At 36.9% G+C, this 17,471-nt stretch overlaps 3 protein-coding genes across 5 annotated transcripts; all 3 read left to right on the forward strand.

Moving 5' to 3' along the window:
• Positions 1-11,762: 11,762 nt before the first annotated feature.
• Positions 11,763-12,242, forward strand: LOC131425978 (SRA stem-loop-interacting RNA-binding protein, mitochondrial). 3 transcript variants are annotated; one of them, XM_058588322.1, is made up of 2 exons: positions 11,763-11,900; positions 11,961-12,242. In XM_058588322.1, exon 2 carries the CDS (start codon positions 11,967-11,969, stop codon positions 12,240-12,242), a length of 276 nt encoding a protein of 91 aa, XP_058444305.1. In that variant the 5' UTR covers positions 11,763-11,900; positions 11,961-11,966. The 3 variants fall into 3 exon arrangements, with proteins under 3 accessions (XP_058444305.1, XP_058444306.1, XP_058444309.1); XM_058588323.1 differs by having other exon boundaries at positions 11,769-11,880; positions 11,940-12,242; XM_058588326.1 differs by having other exon boundaries at positions 11,769-11,880.
• A 63-nt stretch (positions 12,243-12,305) lies between these two features.
• LOC131425977 (acyl-CoA-binding domain-containing protein 6) lies at positions 12,306-13,069 on the forward strand. The gene has a single exon (XM_058588321.1). The coding sequence runs from the start codon at positions 12,306-12,308 to the stop codon at positions 13,059-13,061; it is 756 nt and encodes a 251-aa protein (XP_058444304.1). The 3' UTR covers positions 13,062-13,069.
• Positions 13,070-13,693: 624 nt separating this feature from the next.
• On the forward strand, positions 13,694-14,605 carry LOC131425377 (mitotic spindle assembly checkpoint protein MAD2A-like). The gene is made up of 2 exons (XM_058587220.1): positions 13,694-13,881; positions 13,948-14,605. The coding sequence occupies exons 1-2, from the start codon at positions 13,815-13,817 to the stop codon at positions 14,502-14,504; spliced, it is 624 nt and encodes a 207-aa protein (XP_058443203.1). The 5' UTR covers positions 13,694-13,814; the 3' UTR covers positions 14,505-14,605.
• The last annotated feature ends 2,866 nt before the right edge of the window (positions 14,606-17,471 follow it).

The raw sequence follows: 17,471 nt of genomic DNA on the forward strand, positions 1-17,471 counted from the left end.
GGTATTTCAAGTAATATTTCATGATGTACGCGACAAATAAAATCATTTCAAAATGATCATCGCATGCTAAGATCGGATCTGAATTATCATTGTATGAAACAGAACCTGGGGTACTGCGAAAAAAACAGAGGTAGAAAATGATTTTTCTCACTCTAAAATAAACTTTCCACTTGAACAAAAGACGTTGTTAGATTTTGCAAGTAGAAAATTGTTTTCCCTTGTATTTTGACGGCTAAAATTTCAATCATCATCCTCGCACATGTACGCCTCTAGCTGTGAAATACAACGTTAGATGGCCCATTAGTTGTACCAATTTTTTAATAATCGAATTAAGAAAACCAACTAATATTCTAGTAGTATTGCGAGATCGCGGGTGGTTCCGTGTGTATGCGCAGATTTACACCAAACGATCTTTTTATCGGTTCCGGAAACCGTTCATCTCGAATTAACAAATTAATTAAATTGACTGCAAAATTCGAAATAATCTAAACTGACATTCAACATGGCAGTTGGCATATTGATCGATCTGAACCGATCGATACAAAATTAGGCCGATCTTCTCACGTCAAAAAATATCGAACGAAAAAATGAACTAGGGAAACCAATATTTGATTTGAACCGAACAGGGCACCAGCATTTTCTTGTAGATGCTGTCAGTCCCAATAACCATGCGCGACCAAATTATTGATCCGAAAGTCAAGCACAAACCTTTCTGTCACCCTTTCTATCATTCTCCACCCAAGTTGGTGGCAATCAATTGCAGGTTAACTTGTCGTAATGGTAGGTGTGTCCTCCGTATTCTCACATCGGCCAATGATTTTCTGTCATCGACGATCAAACGCAGACGAACTCTTAACCGACAGACGGAAATGTTCAAACGCAGTAACCCGTTCGTAGCGTAACAGGTGACAGTTCTGGTAAATCATCACCACGTGGTTTTGCTTCTTGCTCACTCAGACCAATAATGCGTAGATGCTTATGCATCGTCATCAGGTCAACCAACTTCTCGAAATTCAATCACCGATTAATTTCTCCTTCTGGGATGGTAGAATTATGGATGGTCGGCTGCGCACTTTCTCTTTCTCTCTCTCACTCTTTCTCCCCCACAGGACAATGCAGCAGGTGAACCCCGGTTGCGATCGATAATATGTCCGCGCAGCGGAATTTCGTTTCGGAGTCAATCCGGCACGTGCTTTCCGGCACCGGGGTTCGGGTGTTGATTATCGATCGTTTTCCATTCCCAATGTGTTTCTCATTGCATCCCGACGACGACGGCGAGGACGATGATGATGACGATGACGACGAAGGTGGTGTTGAATGTGTTTACAATTTATCAGCCGGATGTTCCAGCGGGCTGTTGCGCGTTTGGTCTGCTGTGATATTGGAGTTTTATTTTTCGTAATTTGTTTGGTTTCGCTCTGCTTTACGTGGCAAGGATGGGGGTACAGAAACCGGTGAAGATTGCAGTTCGATTTTGTTTACGCTGTACCGAATTCGGTGTTGCCCGTGAACTAGTCGGGTGTAGGTATGTGTTGTTCGATTGGTACATCTCTTCTGTGCCCATCGATTCCTGTTATTTGGGAAGACACGCGCATTGATTTTTCTGTCCCATTTTTCTAAAGTTTTTCTTTAAAGGCGTGTTCGCTGCGGATCTTTCTTTTTAATTAGGTTTACTTAAAGTGTAGGGTTTGAATTATTGTAATTGGGTTGCATTTTTAATTTTGAAAGTTTTCTTTATTTTTTCAATTCAAAATTTAAATTATTCTTAAAATCCATTAGATTTTCAAAAAAATGATTCATTTTGAAAAAATTATAAATAAAGAGCACATAAAAATATCCTAACCCTCATCTCAAATGCAGAATTTCTCCGATAAATTATTAGTAGCTTGAGCGAAGGAGGCTGGTCAATTCTTCTTTTTTTGGGATTTATTATCACAAGAGTTCGAGAACAGCGGCATGACAGCTTTACTTTTTTCCTGATAGCCTGATCGAATGTGTACATGTTTTACTCAGTTTTGTGGTCCCAGAAAAACAAGTGTGATGATAAAAAATGAATAGTAAAATTTTCATTAATTTTTTGCTTTTGTTTCGTTACCACTAGAAACTTTTTTTCGATACTGGAAGAATAGAAAAATCATATTATTAGTATTGTAAGTTTATTTCACCTCGACTTTAACCATATGGTCTTTCGCCGAGGCAGACAAATAATATTAACGGATGTCGGTAAAACTTTCAAACAGCTGAATGCTAAATACTGCCAAATAGCGACAGTTTATTCAAATGTGTTTCTCTAAATAAATTTCAAGTTTTAGACTCTCTAACATAAGAAGTACGCTTCATTTGTGCTTCAAAATATTACCACATTAAACATTGCCGTCATATAACTCAATCAAATGTCATCATATGTTAATCTTAAGTGCAGACCTGATACACTGAGCCAAAATCTCCCATTGGATTTACGTGAAAATCACATACTTATTGAAAAAAGCCCACCACATTATATTCATATGCATCATGTAACATTTATATGTTAATTTATAATATTTAATTGAAATCTCGATAACTTTTAAGTGTACAGCATTTACGCCTTATGTGTGAAGCACGTAGGTAGATTTCATGTGTAAATTACGTGATTGTAAGCTGTGAAAATTGTTTGAAATAAAAATGGCGGTAAGTAACGAAGAAAAAAGTGCTCGCAGATTTAGGATTAGAAATTATTTCTTTGAGCTTTTACGTAAGTTTATACGAGCTATCAAAAAAAATTCTAAAAATAATTATATTTAACATTTTCTAGAATGCTATATAGCTCAACTGCGAACAATACGGTCGAACAACAGCGACTTTTTCGTTTCATGTCGGCAACGGAATGCTACTTTTATATGGACGCTACACTGTGTCAGTTATTATAAGTATCAATTTAGCTTATATATTCGTTATTATAAAAATTAGAAAAACTCATTTTAAATATATAAAGGAAACGTAAAATCATTTTCATTCAATAAACATCAGTCATTCTGCCAATAAATCACAGATGAGCGTTTGATCACCATTGGAAAAATAAATGGAAGTTAAATGAAATACAGATAAATAAAATATGGATTTCATATAATAACACATGTGATATACTAATAATATGAAAGTGAAATTCACATAAAACTTACGTGTTGTCAACATTGATTTTCATTATGTGGGACACATGGCTGTCATATATGGGAAAAGTAAGTTTTACGTGCAAAGTATTATGGAAAATAATCATATGTTTTTGAATTTGAATACTAAGTGATGTTTACTTTGAGTGTAGAATACTTTGAACATACGACAACTTCATGGCAGAGATCAAAGTCACAACATATCAGTTTGAAATGTTTTCTCAATAATCCTTATATTCCCTGACAATTGCAGCAATACTAAGAGCAAATTCAGCAGCTAGAAGTTCTATATGGAAGATCGTTAATATAACAGAAACTGGAACAAACGTATCCCCAGCAAGCCGTTTTAGTTTTATTTATTCGACCAGTTCTTCTGTCAAATTTAAAACTGGTCTACGATGCCGTTTTATTTCTTGTATATTTGAAACACAAGTAAAACACTGCTGGGGCTGCCAATTTTTCTTGTTATAAAATTCTGATTTAAATTTTGTAACTGACATAAATTATGAATCTAGAACTAGAACACTACTGAACATGCCCTAAGGGCATGTTCTGAAGTGTTCTAGTTCTAGATGTATAATTTATGTCAATTCTAAAATTTATATCCGAAAATTTATGAACGAAGGAAACTGGCAGCCCAGCAGCGACACTCGTGTTTCGAATATAGAAAAAATAGAACGGCAACGGATAGCAGTTTTAAATTTGACAGTAAAACTGTTCGAATAATTAAATCTAGAACGGCTGGCTGAGGGCATGTTCAGGAGTGTTCCAGTTCTAGATGCACAATTTGTGTCAGTTTTGAAATTTAGATCTGGAAATTATAACAAAAAAAACTGACAGCCCCAAAAGCGATTTACTCGTGTTTCAAAAATACAAAACATGAAACGGCAGCGTATACCAGTTGTAAATTTGACAGTAGAACTGTTCGAATAAATAAAATTAAAACGACTTGCTCGAGATACGTTTGTTCCAATTTCAGTTCTATTATAGATCGTCCATTTAAAACATCCAGCTTCTGAATTTGCTCTAAATGTCAAGCATATAATAAAAAAGTTTTGAACAAAATGACTGCAAGAATCTTCCGTGAGACTGATTGGATCAGTGTTTCAATCACATATTCCACATTGATTGCCCTGGCCCCAACCAAAATCAGAAAAAAGTTTTAGAAATATAATGTTGATCCAAAGCAAAGAGCTTGTTGACCCCCCCAAAACATTTTTTGGAGTGACAATGACAACCCCCCCCCCCTCCCCTCTCCTACCAAAATTTTGGCAACTGGAATAAATATTAGAAAATTTGCTAGAAATGTCTTATGATATAACACTTTTTTCTGTTATCCCCGTAGTTCGTCTCCGTAATCCTTTATATTTCTTAACTAAGTTACTAAATTTTTTTAACTAATTGGCTACAATGTCAAATGTACTATACTTTACAAGTTTTCGAATATTGGTTATTATTGTTTGTGATTTTTACTTAGTTGGTTTTTATTTGCTTTAACCTCTCCGATTCCTTTATAAAAATGCTTTATATATTGCAAAGTTCAATGATCTGTAGTAAAAATTTTTCGTGACCCCCCCTTTTTTCCGAAATATTAAACATTTTTTTATCAGTCTAGTTTTTCAAAACAAATTGACACTGAATTCCGACCTTTCATGTAATTCTGAAAAAAAATCGAAATTTTTTTCTTCGATTTCGATTCCCAGAAAGTCGATTTTTTTCGAAACAAAATTTTTTTCGGGATGACACTACCCAAGTGACCACGACGCATTATAACTTTACATTAATTCAACTTTAAAAATTCGCGTAAAATTTGATTAAATACAGCGGAGTTACATATGATTTTACAATTCTATTATAAAGCTGTAAAGGGGCGATTATTAGACTCTTATAGGATTATTACTCTTATAGTTTTTTACTAAAGTTTCGTTGCTCTAAAATATAGCATTAAATGTCGATATATAGCACGGCGGAGGGTTGTTGTAAAATAATGCTCAGTTGCGTTTTGAATGCAAATTTCATGCACATTGCTTTAAAGAATGTAGGATTAGTGTAATTATACCTTAACAATGTAAAAATAGAGTTGTAAATGTGCATATGGTTACTTGGAAAGTTTGTATGGGATTTAATATGGAGAAATTGACTTTCAACGAAAAAAAATCGGCTGGAGACCAACCTATGAACTCCCAAATGCAGTGCATGTGTTATTTTCGTAGGAAAATCAGCGAGAAAGGGGGGGGGGGGGTAGGTTCTAAACGATGAAAAAAGTCATCATTTTTGCGATTTTTTTCCAGAATTATCGTTCAACAAAATAAATTAAAATGTTTTGCATGATAAAAAGCATCATTTGAACAACATTTTGTAATTTTTTCGTGGAAAAATATTGAGAAACAAGTCGGTGAAGAGGGTTTTTTGAGGACGCTTCTTAAAAATCATGATTTGTGGTGTCCACTGTATTTCCTATTTGTATTTGACCTCGGGTTGGTGGTTCAATGCATAGGACGCTGGTCATACAAGCCAGTTGTCGTATGTTCGAGCCCCGATCTGGAAGGATTCTTAGTGTCAGTAGGATCCATAGTACCATGATTCTGTACACTAAGAATCGGCTGCGAAGTCTGTTCAAACAGAAAGGTAAAATTCCACAAAAGGAATGTAATGCCAAGACTTAAGATTGTATTTCAGGGCAGACTAATCAGAAGTAAACAAACGAACGCAGCATAGTTAGAGTAGAAGTTTTTCTAGACCCCAACGTTTCTGTTTTATTTATTTTTAATTTTTGGTGGTTGTTCAAAGTGAAAACTACGATTTTTCGCGAAAAAATCCGCCATTTTGTAGCTGTTAAACCTCCCCAAAGTAACAAACAATGAAAAGAAAACTGTTGGGGTCTGGTTTTTTATATGTAGAAAGTGTGTGAAAAATTTGAAAAAAAAATGGTGCAGTAGTTTTTGAATGACGATGGACACGGACTGTCAAAACCTGCTTTTGAGAAAAAACGGGTTTGAAGGTTTTTGTCTATAAAATCAATGGAAACAATTAATTACTCCAGGAAGCCCGTAGGGTCTAACATTTTCAAAAAATCATATTTTTTTTATAATTTATTATAACGAAACATTTCAAGAATGTTTTGTCAAGTTTTGAAGTCAATCGAAGTAGAAATCTTGGGCCTGTGCGCCGAGATAGCCATAGATAAAGGTCCATAACTTCCAGAGTTTCGTTCCAATAGGCTTGAAAATTTCACAGAAATTCTTCAAATGTTTACTATAAGAAAATATGAAGAAAATAATAAATGATTTTTCAAAAGTGCTAGACCCTACCCGCCCCTTAAGGACCTCTGCACAATCCGATATTTGTAAAAAAGAAGTTGTTTGATTCTTCAAGAGCTATAACTAAAAATGGGGTGACACTCCAGTGCTCCATGATGGAATCCTACTAGATTAAAATAAACCTTCATTCTTCTATTTTCCTATGCCGTGTTTGGTTTCTTCCAGTGTAACAGGAGAACAAATTGTTTCAGTGTACTTTGCGCAACCCTGTATGTAGCGAAACAATCAAATAGTTTTATATAAACACTCTAAATTCAGTTTCAATATCAATTATTTGGTATTGGTTTCGGCAACCATTCAACAGTTCGAAAAAGATTGGAAAAAGTGTAAAAACTTGTCGCCAAGAAGTCTGTATGGAATTTAATGAGGAACGTTCGCAAAAAGGTGCGCCAGCTAGTCTACAATGGCTAAGTAGCAAATGTTGAAAATAATATTCTGTTGTTGTAGTCTAATATTATCAGTATATCGAATAAAATTTGAATATCTAACACTTGTGCATTATTAACAGCGAAATCGAAGTACGTCCATACTTTCTGTGGCAGTCTTTAAATACCCAAATGATTAAAAGAATCAAGCATGCTTCGTTGTACTTGGTCACCTCGGCATTCATTTCTTTTGCGCTAACCAAGTTCTCTTAAGATTTGATACCCTACTGTATTCGTTCTTCATTTTTGTATGAAATTTTATAGTTCGGTTTAACCCCGCGAATCTTGAAATATTCGATTTGGTTGGTGACTTCATCGTGACTTGGCACAAAAACTAATGCATGTATATCCAAGTCACAAATTGTGAATTGTAGCTGAAAGCTTAGCCGGCTCTCTACTTTCGGAACCGGAACCGTGGCACTTTATGTTGATCCGTTAGGTGTCGTTAGCAGTTCAATATGAAGTGCTAATGCACTGATGAGTTGAAGACAAAACGTAAAAATTAGAATACAGTGAATTAATTATAAAGGTGAACTACAGATGTAGTGAATTTCTACAGCAATAATTGAGAACAAATTAGAATTGTTCAAAACTCCTGTTTCAAATTTACAACAATTTTTCTCAACACTTCATTTGAATTTTAGACATTAAGAAAAACTCATACTGGAAATACTGATTTTAATAATGAATCGAGGGTTGCTTGTCAAATTTGAATATATGGCAACACTCATTTAAATACGTAGAATCTGAATCAACATCGTATAGTTGAGTGTTTGAGGTGGTATGCGCGTCCGGGAAGCTACTATTCACGATATAACTTGCGAGTCCGGGCACGAAACGAGTCCGGGCACGAAACTTGAGGACGTTTTTATTTTTCAACCTACAGTATGTACCGAAAGATCTGGTCTCTTCAGCAATATCTGTTCCGTTGCTAATCTTCCTGGCTGTTGCCAAACGTGTATCGAAAGATTTAGAAACGTTATGGAAAGTGCTTGCAGGAGAACCAAGCTTTTCTGTAAGTTTTCTTACGGACTGATCAGGATTTACATAGCGACCGCACACAACTGCTTTTTGCACTTGCTTTTCCTTCAGCGCCATCTTCGATCTAACAGCTTGTAGTAAATAATCCTAATTATTTATTTATTTAATTTAATTGATTTTGATGTTCTTTTTATCAATCCATTTTCATTACATTTAGCCATATAATGATCCTGCACGCTAGGAAGTCTGTTGAAACAGAAAGCCTAATTCCACAAAAGAATTGTAATGCCAAGAGTTTGCTATTTTTTCATCTAAAGAGATGAAAACATCATTAAAAGCTATTCTCAAAAATATATATTCTACATTTTCTTAGGGTGCCATATCATAACACTTTACCCTAATAAATAATCAATGTGACGCATTTTAAACGTGACAGAACATGCGTCAGAAAGTTATTGTGCGCGCGCTTCTTGTACTCTCAGTCGCCGCCTGGTAGGCAGCTCGAGCGAAGTGCGCAGGCAGACGGCAAACAAACCCATTCGGCGTTCCTGTATTCCCGTTACTGTTCGGTGTTGGAATATTGATTCGAACCAAATCCTAGTGGGAGCGAAATTTTTCGGATAGTTCCCGGCGGCGACCGTTCCCGAACCGCCCGAATCCGGATGGTTGTGGTACGAACGGAACACGGACACACTAGCGGCCGAACGAACTGTGCGTGCGTATGTGTGCGCCATAGCGACGACTATCGCGCAGCCACCAAACTTTGGTTGCACAGGTACCAGGAGGCCATGACGGTTACCGCTGAGCTGGGATTAAAGAAGCTACATGCGCAATCGTATTGCATATGCGTTGCCGTTTTATTTTTTTCCCACTCGTCTAGAGAGAGGGAGCGCCCCTGACCTACGCGAACAAATTAGCAGTTGAAATTGCTCTAAAAATTAAGTAATATGTTTTAAAAGTAACAGGGCGACAGAAATTCGGGGGTACCCGGTTAAACACGCCAGAGGCGCACCGGCGTTTTCGCGCAAACCGTCCAACCAATCCAGAAAAAACACGGGCGACTCAAGTGAAAACTAAATCAACTCAAACAGCAGGAGTACAGCCCGATCGGAGACATTCGGAGTCAGGTCGGCTTAAAACCGAACCGACCGATCGTCATTCGAGAAGGGAGATGCAAACGGTATACAGTGCCGTGATATTCGCCCTCCTCTGGCATATGTATTCCCGTTCGACTCGAGGCAAAAAATCGATTGCTCCTGCGGCAACGATTAAGCCGATTTGCTTCGATTCGAAAATCAAAACAATGAACGCAGCCGCTTGTGGGTCATCGTGGCACGTGCGGCGCTGCGTCGCGCAATGCATGGTGCCGGAGAATGATTATTTCGTTGAGGAGGAACACATCCCAGCTTTACAGAGAAGAAACGCGAAATGCACAGTAATGTGGGCTGTGTTGGAACATTTATCTCCGTAGGACAGGACCTGACAATTGTTATTCCACTTCGAGAGCCAGTTTCGGACCAGCTCGTGATTGGTTGAAATTGACATAAGCAAGTACAACTTGTTGAAATTAATATTACTGCAGGGCGGTAGAAAAAGTGTTGTCAGTATCGTCGGTAACAATGTAGTTTGATATTGCATATTTTGTTTCTCAGACTATCTTTTTAAAATTATTAATTTCAATAGGATTTAAGTTCAATTTGTTTTTTAGTCCTGTCAATGTGGGAAGAATACGAGTACATTTAACAATCACTGGATGATACAATATTGATTATGTTATTTGTACTTTAGAGTAGCACCAAATCTTCGGATACTTCTATTTGTTAGTATTTTTCCAAAATGGAATATTTTGGATACTTTAGTTAAGGGGCGAGCAGGGTCTACCATTTTTGAAAAATCATTTATTATTTTCTTTATGTTTTCTTATTTCAAGAATATTCTGTGAAAGTTTCAAGCCTATCGGAACAAAACTCAGGAAGTTATGGGCCTTTGTCTTTGCTTATCTCATACAGCGAGAGTAGTTCGCCCAAGATTTCTTCTTAAAAAAACTAAAAAACAACATAATATTCTTGAAATGTTTCAATATAACAAATTATAAAAGGGGAAACTGGGGACGGGTATAGAGTGATGGGATAGTCGATGCCTTTCACGCAGCCCGACTGGGTTCGATTCCCAACCCCGCACATAGGGTCTCGTCGGTAACAATGTAGTTTGATTTTCTGGTCGAAAGAGGCGAATGACCTAAGATGTTAAAGCCTCAATAATTGAAACAAAAAAAAATATAAAAGAAAGAATATGATTTTTTGAAAACGTTAGACCCTATGGGGTCCCGACTTATTTCTCAATATTTTTAAATAAATTGGTATTAAAAGGATTTTTTCAAACCAATTTTCACTAACCGCTCAAAACAGTAATTTTAAAACAAAGTGGATGTTTTCAGTAATTGTGGAACTTTTGGTTGCTTGGGGGCTTATAAACATATCACCTAAAATATCTTGCTTATGATTTAGCTTCATTTAAACTGCCGTTGAACGGCTTGGTAAAATTTATTGAAGTTCTGTATTGCGGGAAGGAAACAATTTCCAGTCTAACAGTAGTCAAAAAATAGAAGTGTTCTCAAGTAACCATATGCATCACTGCACATTAACAACTCTATTTTTACATAGGTAATGTATAACTACACAATTTTCAATCAAAACGTAACTAAGCATTATTTTACAACAACCTTCCACCGTGCTATATATCGACATTTAATGCTATATTTTGGAGCAACGAAACTTTAATAATAACTATAAGAGTAATAATCCTAGAAGAGTTTAATAATCGCCCTTTTCAGCTTTATAATGGCATTGTAAAAACATGTGTAACTCCGCTGCATTTAATCAATTTTTAAGCGAATTTATAAGGCTGAATTAATGTAAAGATATAATGCGTCGTGATTACTTGGATTATGTTCTATCTTTTATGAAAGTGCCCATTATATTATTCATAGCTTTCCTGCATTTTCTTTCAGAAGTAAATGTTGATAGTCAGTTCATTAGCCGTTATCAGAAAATAAACGGCATAACTCTAGTTAACAGTTTATGTACAAACTCACGTACAACGGGTTTTGGAATAGTTTTATGTATCCCAATAATATTATTTTAAGATTAAAGCACAGATAACAACCCAAATACAGGCTACATATGAACTGTGTGTAGAATTTGCTCCATCAGCGTGGCGAACACTTGCAAATGTCACCACGATTTTGGGTGCAACATTCACTTCACGCTAGATTTTTGTTTTGCTGTTGATTTAAAACGGTAAGTTTATTTTGGTTTTATTCCGATCGAATTCTCGTGTGATTTATGCGATATGGTAATAAAGTTATCTTCAACACTAAGGGAAATCGTGTGATAAGTGTTAAAATTGTTGTAGTTGGAATATTTATATAACAGAAAGGAGGATTTTGTTATCGTTTCGGAACGTAGTGGAACGTTTTGAAAGATCGCGGCGAAGTAGTGCTTCCAACGTATAGCAAATTTGAAATTCACACAGGATTTGTAAAATTTTGTTCGAGCCTTTATATCTGTTATTTGTGATTAAAGGCTTTATTGTAATTGAATTATCATAGGGAAGACGTGCAGAAATCAAAGAGAAAGATTTAAACGGAACGTCAGCTCAGTACGCTATCCCTCATTCATTTTCGACATTAGCTATGAATTTTCCTCCAAAATCGGTTTTTGCATTCGATTTCTCATTTGTTTGCAATCCATTATGAATTCCACATCGAATTTTGATTGAAAATTTTATTCATTCCAAATTGCTGGATTATTGAAATATACTCGTTTTATGTGATAATTTAATGCAGCGTGTAGTACAATATTTCGTACGTTTCTGAAGGGATTAAACGTTGACGTTTCATTGCACGCGGTGTGCATCTCACCGTGTGATTTTTTCTGCAATACAAACAAAGTTCGATTTTTGGGAATAAGTACTATTGCTTGATTCTACGCTGCATAGAAACCTGTAAGGCAGTTGTTTTCCATGTTAGCTGAACATTTATTCATAACTAACATCGTAATCAGTTTGTTTTCTTTAATTACTAGCCGGACATGGCACCAGGAGTTAGTGCAGCAGCCGCCGCCACACGTTCGTTGAAAATTTTCGTCGGAAACGTTCCCTGGACGGTTGGACATCGCGAATTGCGTAACTATTTCGCCCAGTTCGGGCGTGTCACCTGGGCCCAGGTTATATTCGACCGTCGAACCGGTTTATCCAAGGGCTACGGATTTGTGTCGTTCCAGAAAGCAGCGGCATTGGAGAACCTGCAACAAACGCAAAAGCACGTCATCGAGCAGTCGTCCATTTTCTATCAACTGTCGGATTAGACGATTTGTCTTTAAAGAGTTATCGTAGTTTATTAGCTAGAGTAGACCGGATTAGTGTAAGAAATGTCTGATTTGGAAGAAGATGAAGTCGACTTGTTGGAGGAGGAATTTGCGAGAGCAACTAAATTCATCGAACGCAATCACGATCAATTGGTTCAGCAAGAATTGCTAAAGTTTTACGGATTTTATAAGCAAGCAACCGTCGGAAAGTGTAACGTTCCGAAACCCGGAATTTTCAATATGAGCGGTCGCGCCAAATGGACAGCCTGGAACGATTTAGGAGACTTATCGAAGGAGAATGCAATGAAAGGCTATATACAAAGTTTGACCAATTTTAAACCGGATTGGAATCAAGCCGACGAAGGAGACGATTTTAAGTCTCAGAAGGGTTCTTGGGTATCGGTTTCAACACATGCAAGCCGAGAAAACGAGGATGAATTATCTAACGAGAACAAGACGTTAGTTGATTTCATTAAGGAAGGTAATCTGACGGAACTGAAAACTGCATTGCAATCCTCGGACGAAGATGTAGGTTCGTTGGTGAATGGGCTCGATGACGACGGACTCGGTGCCATCCATTGGGCTGCCGACCGAGGGAATGCAGATGTATTACGGCTGCTGCTCCAGGTTCCAGGTGTGAAGGTTGATTTAAGGGATTCCAGTGGACAAACCGCGCTACATTTTGCCGCCAGTTGTGGCAATCGGGAATGTGTCCAGTTACTGCTGGATTACGGTGCCGATCGTATGCTTTTAGATGACGAAGGAGCATCTTGCATTGACCTTTCGTTTGATGCGGAAATAAAACAAATGTTTCTATAAAAGTGGGATTTATATCTTGTTTCAACATTTTGAATGACAAAATTCCTGGATTTAAGTTTTACGGACAGTTTATTTTTTTCCAATTTGAGTCGGAACGGAATTGTGCGCAATAAATTCGTCTAAAATTTGAGACGAAATTCATTACGATTTCTACCTGAATTCGGTACTAACATGTGATTAGGGCATATCGTGCGATATGCCCTTTTGAAAGTTACGAAAAATAATGCTCATTACTCAAGTTTTAAACATGAAATTCAAGTATATTGCGCACAATTTCGTAGATTGGGCTTCTATCTACGAGATTATATCGATTATTGTGTAAATGGTGGTTGTAGAACCGAGCAATGATCATTATATTTTGTAACATTCGCAGGGGCCTATCGTGCGATATGCCCTAATCACATGTTACTACCGAATTATGATTCAGGAGCAAAAGTTTGCGATTCGACTTAGATTGACGGAGACTGCAGCTATAATGAATGTAATAACTTAGCCTCGATCATCTGAAGTTTAGTGTGTATAACTTCGATTAAATCAAAGCGTTACAAATGTTTCCAAGCCAGCTGTCATCGCAGCTGTTCCGTTCAAAATAGAGGAACAAATTGAAATTGAAACATTGCAAATCAGTACCGTGCATGGAAAAGATCGTTGGAAAACAAATATTTTCTAAAAACTGAATATCACTGGCAAATTCAATAAATTTTCTGCCGAATAATCTGTAGTTAAACCTAACTGGTGTTATTCTCGTGCAGAATGGCCACGTCGACGCAAAATGCAATCACCCTCAAAGGTTCGGCTGCCATCGTTACGGAATACTTGAGTAAGTAAATTTTCTTTCAGCCGTTTCTTTGTCATCAGTGCTCAAGAATGTTTTGTTACATTGCAGATTACGGCATAAATTCCATCCTTTTCCAGCGTGGTATCTACCCACCGGAACAGTTTACCAGCGTACAACAGTACGGTCTTACGATTCTAATGTCAACGGACGAGAAAATCATTGCTTTCCTGCAGAAAGTTCTTGGCCAAGTGCAGGAATGGCTCGGTCGCAACGAGGTGGAAAAAATATCCATGGAAATTACCAACGTGCACACGAAGGAAGTTCTCGAACGGTGGGACTTTAAGGTACACAACGAGCCACCCGTGAATGGCGAGACAAAGATGGATCCCAACAATCCCGTTTCTTCCAAGGAACTGAAAAAGATACAGGCCGAAATCCGGGATGTCATGCGACAGATAGCGGCTACCATCAGTTATCTTCCGCTGATTGAATACATTTGCACGTTTGATGTTCTGATCCATACCGTAAAAGGCTGTGAAGTTCCGGAGAAATGGAAAGAAACGGACGAGGTCGGAATTCAAAATGTCCAAACCGTGCAGCTTAAGTCGTTCTCTACGGGATTGCAGAAGATTGATACGATTGTTAATTATAAGATGACAGATTAGAGACGAAAGGTAGTCATATTTTTTTCCGGGAGATTGTGTGTGAGGTGGTACAGCAGTAAGGCTAGCATTTTTATAATGAATTAGAAATATGTTTTTAACTATGCAATGTCTTTTAACGTTTGTGATGCAACAAGAAAATTGGTCCGAAAACTCCAGATTTCATACTTTTCGTGAATCTCTTTTAGGACATTTTAATAATAAACAAATAAAGATGAGCATCCGTATTGATACATTATTAATCAATAACCGCAATTTGAGCATAAGATGCTGATCTTTTCCAAGCCAGCTGTTGTGTGGTGAAGGGTTCTTCATGTCATTGGGATATTTTGTTGTTAAGTTTTGGCCTCGAATATTCGCCATTAATTATTGGGTTTGGTGGCACTAGCCATCTATATTGATTTGTGCAAGTAGCGAAACAATGTCAAAACACTTGTTTTCATCCCTTCACATATTGGTGTGATATGGCCTTTCTCATTAACATTTCATGAAGAATCGATGGTTGTTGCATATATTGTAGTTTTCGCTTGGCGGATCCCGAAATTGTTATAGTCGTAGTCAGTTTTTACTACTGTCAATTAGCAAGACCAACAGTTTTAATTTAGTTTTACATGTTTTGAAAATGTCGTACCTATTTGTATCATCGATTAAATGACGGTTAGATATTCATCTCCCTGTACTTTCGGAACCGATGGTTTGGTACAGATAGAATTCAACCGCATTGTGATCAAGAGGTGAATCACTTCTGATTTTTTTAATATATTTAAAAATTAAATTATATGAACTCTGAATTACGGTATCTTTTGAGCTGCGTGTGCCACTTACAATTAATTTTTCTCAGTGCGTGTATCGCGTTGACTTTAAACAGTCCCTGTCAGCTTGGAGCGAAATCAATCTTCAGTTCAGCAACGCCATCGCGCGGTATCACATTCAACCTATCATGTCAATTGTATGGATGCGCAGTGCTGCTATTTTGGCGCGCACGAATTTGACATTTCTCTCGTTTACTTCTACGTACGAGATTCGATACGGACTCGCCTGAGGGCGACATGCTCGTAAAAAAACGATGTTGTCAATGATTTGTTCGGGAAATGTAAGAGCTGGATATCTTGTTAATATGATGTCTTTGCTTTAAATTAACTGCACATTTCACACCAAATTTCTCTTCCGATGTTCAGTAATTATTCTTACGGGTATTGGTCTACTATATGTAGTTAAGGCCATCGTCCAAGTACCATGCGCGCGGGTGGTTTTAGGAAATTTTCGATGGAAATTTCGAAAAATTTGCCAAAACCAAAAACATACAGACCTTTGAAATACATTTATCTATCTACAGGGTGAAAATGGCTGGAAAATTTGGAGGATTTTCCGAGTCTTATCAAAAATAGCTCTGAAAAATGAGTGTTTTTGTGATCTTTCACAATTATCTGGAAAAATAAAGCGATGACATAAACTTTTTTTTTCAAATAAACTTTATTATGGATACAAAGATTACATTCGGACACATTTTTGGAAAACCTTTTCACGCTTTTCATAGAAAATCCACGAATTTCAAAAATTTCCACGAAATCGGTTATATGAAATTCGTTGATTTTCCATGAAAAGCGTGAAAAGGTTTTCCAAAAATGTTTTCGAATGTGATCCTTGTTGCCAGCATGAGGTTTTTTTTGAAAATAAAAATTCATTCCATCGAATTATTTTTTCAAATAATTGTGAAAAATTACAAAAACAGCTCATTTTTTCAGCGCTATTTTTGATAAGACTCGTAAAATCCTCCGAATTTTCCAGTCATTTTCACCTTGTAGATAGATAAAAGTATTGCAAAGGTCTGTATGTTTTTGGTTTTGTCAAATTTTTCGAAATTTCCATCGAAAATTTCCTAAAACCACCCGCGCGCATGGTACTTGGACGATGGCCTTAAATGTGCAAGTTAAATATTGTCGCTGCAGCACTAATCTGCAATTCGCTGGACAGTCCAGCGCAGCAATGTTGCCGAGCGACGTCAGTTGAACTGCCATTTCCTATACATCAACTGATAGAATCATGTTACTTTATACATATTTTGTTGTCTTGTTTATGAACCACGTGCTTCAACATAAATGAATACATTGTCTTGCCTCCACTATCGAAGCACATAACGATGGAATATCACTTTCTGTATGCGCTTTAAGTTGATAATGTATGTTCACAGACTAACAGACATGACAGTATGAGTAAATTCTTATAAAAATAATTTTTCGTGATGCACTAGTTCCACCTATATTGTACTGCGCGAACTATTTACTATCGGTACACCCCTTGTGTTATGTAAAAGTTTTTTTTACTAGTTGGTTCCTCCTCGTTTGTCAACACCGATCAGCTGCTTGCAGGGATGTCTGATTTTATCAGACTTTGTGTAATATTAGAAAATGAATCCTCACAATAAATGATTGGATTACGTTAATCATGTGTTTAACTTTTTTAGCGATGTTGGAAGGTAACCATTTATTTTTCTCAACGTTGTTCATCTAGACTATTTTCGATTGTGTTGGTAATTTTCACCCGAAATTAACTGGGGGCAGACCAGAAGTAAGTAGATATTGTATCAAAACGGGTTCGATTTTGTATTGCGTTGAAGGATGAGAAGTAGGCACAATTCTGTATATAGTTTTGTCAATATGTATTAAATCTGTATCCTGCATGAAATTCGCATGGACGTATACAAATCAATACATTACAGGTAATTCTGCATGAATGGCAACTCTGTTGGTAAATGAAAAAAATAAACACAGTATAGATGACAGACAGGATGTTTTTGACAGGGTAATGTGGCGCCATCATGACACATGTGAGTACTGTCCCAAATAAGGGAATATTCGAAATGACCGTTAAAATGATTGAAGAATCTAATTTGAGTGTCCTGTCTGTTAGTCTGTGGTATGTTTAGGAATCAATGGGTTTGACACTGAACGTTATAAGGGAGTGACTTTT

The sequence above is a fragment of the Malaya genurostris genome, chromosome 1 (assembly GCF_030247185.1).
Source record: "Malaya genurostris strain Urasoe2022 chromosome 1, Malgen_1.1, whole genome shotgun sequence".
In the NCBI taxonomy this organism is placed as follows: Eukaryota; Metazoa; Arthropoda; class Insecta; order Diptera; family Culicidae; genus Malaya; species Malaya genurostris.

Coding starts and splice junctions, on each gene's coding strand:
- LOC131425978 (XM_058588322.1), top strand. CDS start 11,967: ATGGCACCAGGAGTTAGTGCAGCAGCCGCCGCCACACGTTCGTTGAAA.
- LOC131425977 (XM_058588321.1), top strand. CDS start 12,306: ATGTCTGATTTGGAAGAAGATGAAGTCGACTTGTTGGAGGAGGAATTT.
- LOC131425377 (XM_058587220.1), top strand. CDS start 13,815: ATGGCCACGTCGACGCAAAATGCAATCACCCTCAAAGGTTCGGCTGCC. Junction 13,882..13,947: donor CATCGTTACGGAATACTTGA/GTAAGTAAATTT, acceptor GTTACATTGCAG/ATTACGGCATAAATTCCATC.